At 44.3% G+C, this 3650-nt stretch overlaps 2 protein-coding genes across 2 annotated transcripts; both read left to right on the forward strand.

The window, feature by feature from the left end:
* Positions 1-238: 238 nt before the first annotated feature.
* On the forward strand, positions 239-2199 carry LOC121847660 (serine protease FAM111A-like; the record flags this gene model as incomplete). Its single annotated transcript, XM_042329607.1, has 2 exons — positions 239-535; positions 835-2199. Coding segments are annotated over exons 1-2 (1497 nt in total), but the record flags the coding sequence as incomplete, so codon positions are not given.
* Position 2200: 1 nt separating this feature from the next.
* LOC121847661 (ankyrin repeat domain-containing protein 24-like) lies at positions 2201-3279 on the forward strand (the record flags this gene model as incomplete). The annotated part of the gene is made up of 1 exon (XM_042329608.1): positions 2201-3279. A coding segment is annotated over one exon (819 nt), but the record flags the coding sequence as incomplete, so codon positions are not given.
* Between the last annotated feature and the right edge of the window lie 371 nt (positions 3280-3650).

A 3650-nucleotide genomic window follows, 5' to 3' on the forward strand; every position in this document is an offset into this window, starting at 1 on the left:
TGGAGTGCAACGAGAGGCAGGTCGTTATTGCGTTGTACTAGATAACTGTAAGGTTGCAAGATTGGTCCCCGAGATGACAAGATGAAAATCTGTCGTTCTGCCCCTGAACAAGGCAGTTAACCCACTGTTCCTAGGCAGTAATTGAAAATAAGAATGTGTTCTTAACTGACTTGCCTCGTTAAATAAATATTAAATATAGGTGTAAAAAAATAAATGGCCCAAATCAGTGTCCAAAAATACCGATTTCCGATTGTTATGAAAACTTGAAATCGGCCATTCCATTAATCGGTCGACCTCTAATACTAGCCCCAACTTTTCAACATTAGTCTCCAACAATTTAAACTTCAGAAATGATTCCACTAACGTACAAAGACAGCTGAAGCAAGTCACACAATTTGTTTGGATGAAAAATGACACTTTTCTTGTAATTGTAGTTGATGTATATGTTGTAACTCATCCATTACAGACTCATCAGGGTAAATCCTTGTGCAACCAGCCAGGAACATCTAGCCAATCTCAGGATCCTCATATCAAGGTTAGACATGCATTCATCTGCCTGTATTTGCTTTAGTTGGTACTGTTTAGCTTTTCCAATTTATTTGTCTGTTTATTAATAATAGTAAATTATGAGTTCTTTTTAATATAGTCTTCTATTTTACAAGCTGATGTAGCGGAGGTGAGGCGGAGTCACTCTCTTCCTGCGTCTTAAACTCGGTGTCACTCTCGGACCACGGGGGAATTTCCTCTTGGCCTAATGGTTGACATTGGTTTCCTGAGAGGGAGACTGTGGTTCTAATCCCCTGAGCCTTAACACTTACATCTCTTCTGTCACAGAAAGAAGCACACGATGAAAGCCATTCTTTCCGATACCGCTTCGGATACCAACAACTCAGAGTTACTTGCCATACTCATGGAACGGTCCTGGATGCACTGCGAACAAGCACGGAGTTCAAGAATACGACAAAGACAAGACAGGGGATGGAAATAGTCATCCAAAGAGAGAAAGAACCACGGGCAGCTGTCAGTACACATTTCCCCTGTCATTTAATTGATAACGATGAGCTACTGACAGTCAGCTTCATCAGAGTTCTAAACGGTGGTTCTTCAGATACCCAGGGCCTTTACAAACAGAGTAACACACCAAAAATACAACCTGACAAGTTGATGACTTTCTGTGTTGAAACTGAGGGTGGACAAAATATTAAAACGAAAGCAATGAAAAACCCAGAGCTAAGGAATAAAGTGAAGTATGTTTGTGTGTACGGATACAAAGGGGAAAGGGTGAAGCAAGCCTTGAGGAGAGATGGGCGATTTGACAAAACCGTCTTGAAAACAGGCTTTGTTCTTTCTGAGCCAGAGACCAGTGTCGACACAGAGATGTCCCAGCTAGTTGATGGTCTTGATGGGAAAAGTTATCAAGGTCGTAAAGGTGAAATGTTGATTGTGAAGGTGAAACGTATCGGTCGTGTATCTCAGCCACAGCCAGATAGTCTTGAGGATTGGGACAACACACCAACTGAAGAGCTGTCCGTCCCCTCTGGTGTAACATTGGAAGCAGCTCTCTCTCCTCAGAAGCCTACCACAACAGACACAGTTAAAACACAGTTGCAGTCAAAAGAGGCAGGAAAAGATGGTAGTTCTCTGGTAGTGAAGCAAAAAAGGCAAAAGATTCCAAACTCTAAAGAGATCCTAAGCATCCTGCGTTCCCAATATGCAGGTTTGGTAGATCACTTGAAAGAGAGAGAGAATTTGAAAAAGCCTTCAGATGTGCAACAATTCTTGAGAGAAGAGTTTGGAAAGAAAACACAGAGCTTCCAAGAGGTGAAGAAAGTGAAGAGACTAATAGAGCTGAGTGCTTCTGTTTGTCAGGTGAGAATTGAAGGGAATGCACAAGGAACTGGCTTCCTTCTGTTTGAAAAGTTAATCCTTACAAACGCCCATGTTGTCCATCAAATCTATGAGCCGATAACTAACAAGCTGCAACAATCGGTAACAGTCACGTTTGACTTTGAAGACCTGGATGAGAGAACGCAGCAGATACCAGTGCAAAGTGAGGTTGTAGCCTATGGAAAAGTTGATTCGGGTTGTGTTGACTTTGCTTTGCTGGAGCTTAGCTCAGATCCTGACATCACCTTGCCTTCAAGCTTGCTTGACAGCTTCAGCTTTCCGTCTCTAGAGGGTGGAATCTGCATCATCGGCCACCGAGGGCGGGGTGAAAAAGACAGACCCCTGCTTTATCATTCAACATGGAGATCGTACACAAGCTGTAGAAAAACATGTAAGAGAAAATGAGGAATTCTTATATGTCATAAACAACAGATATTTTGAGGAGAAATGGGACATCGGCACACATCTACCGAGGGACACAGAAAAGATTACCTATGACACCTGTTTCTTCCACGGTGCCTCTGGCTCTCCAGTCTTCAATGAGTACTGCCAGCTGATCGCTATGCATACAGCAGGCTATTCCTACCAGGGTAAAAGAGGGAAAACCCAGAGTGTCATAGAGTATGCCATTCCCCTGTCAGGCATACTTGAGGAGATCATCATTCAAGTGGTGCGTAGGAAAAGGGTTGATGTGCTACAGGGATTCCTGAGCCAGAGGAGTATGAAATTAGACGTAGTGATGGAAAGAGTCAAGGCACAGTCTGATAATGCCAGCCTGGTCAAGGCATTTCAGGAGAAGCTGCCGGTCAACAGTAACTCTTCGGCTACAGATCAGGGAGAGCAGAGAACCTTCCACCAGTTCCTCTTTGATAAAGCCACAGGGGTCAAAGCCACAGGGGTCGACGCCACAGGGGTCGACGCCACAGGGGTCGACGCCACAGGGGTCGAAGCCACAGGGGTCGAAGCCACAGGGGTCGACGCCACAGGGGTCGAAGCCACAGGGGTCGAAGCCACAGGGGTCGAAGCCACAGGGGTCGAAGCCACAGGGGTCGACGTCACAGGGGTCGACGCCACAGGGGTCGAAGCCACAGGGGTCGAAGCCATGGAGGTGGATGATATCTATGACAATTGAAAAAATGCCCAGTTGTCATATTTAAGTAAAATAAAAAAAAGATACCTTAATTTTATAAAATATAGAAAGTTACTCAAAAGGTGAATGTCACCCAGGAAAATAGTACTGAAGTCTAAAAAGATTTGATTCTAAATGTACTTTAGTATCAAAAGTAAAAGTGTAAATCGTTTCAAATTTCTCACGTTAAGCAAAGCAGACGGCACCATTTTCTTGTTTTGAAAATGTATGGATCGCCAGGGGCACACTCCAACACTCAGACAACATTTACAGATAGCCAGGGGCACACTCCAACACTCAGACAACATTTACAAACTATGCATTTGTGTTTAGTGAGTCCACCAGATCAGAGGCAGTAGGGATGTTCTCTGTTTAGTGAGTCCTCCAGATCAGAGGCAGTAGGGATGTTCTCTGTTTAGTGAGTCCTCCAGATCAGAGGCAGTAGGGATGTTCTCTGTTTAGTGAGTCCTCCAGATCAGAGGCAGTAGAGATGTTCTCTGTTTAGTGAGTCCACCAGATCAGAGGCAGTAGGGATGTTCTCTGTTTAGTGAGTCCTCCAGATCAGAGGCAGTAGGGATGTTCTCTGTTTAGTGAGTCCTCCAGATCAGAGGCAGTAGGGATGTTCTCTGTTTAG

This window comes from Oncorhynchus tshawytscha, linkage group LG10 (genome assembly GCF_018296145.1).
Source record: "Oncorhynchus tshawytscha isolate Ot180627B linkage group LG10, Otsh_v2.0, whole genome shotgun sequence".
Lineage (NCBI taxonomy): Eukaryota > Metazoa > Chordata > Actinopteri > Salmoniformes > Salmonidae > Oncorhynchus > Oncorhynchus tshawytscha.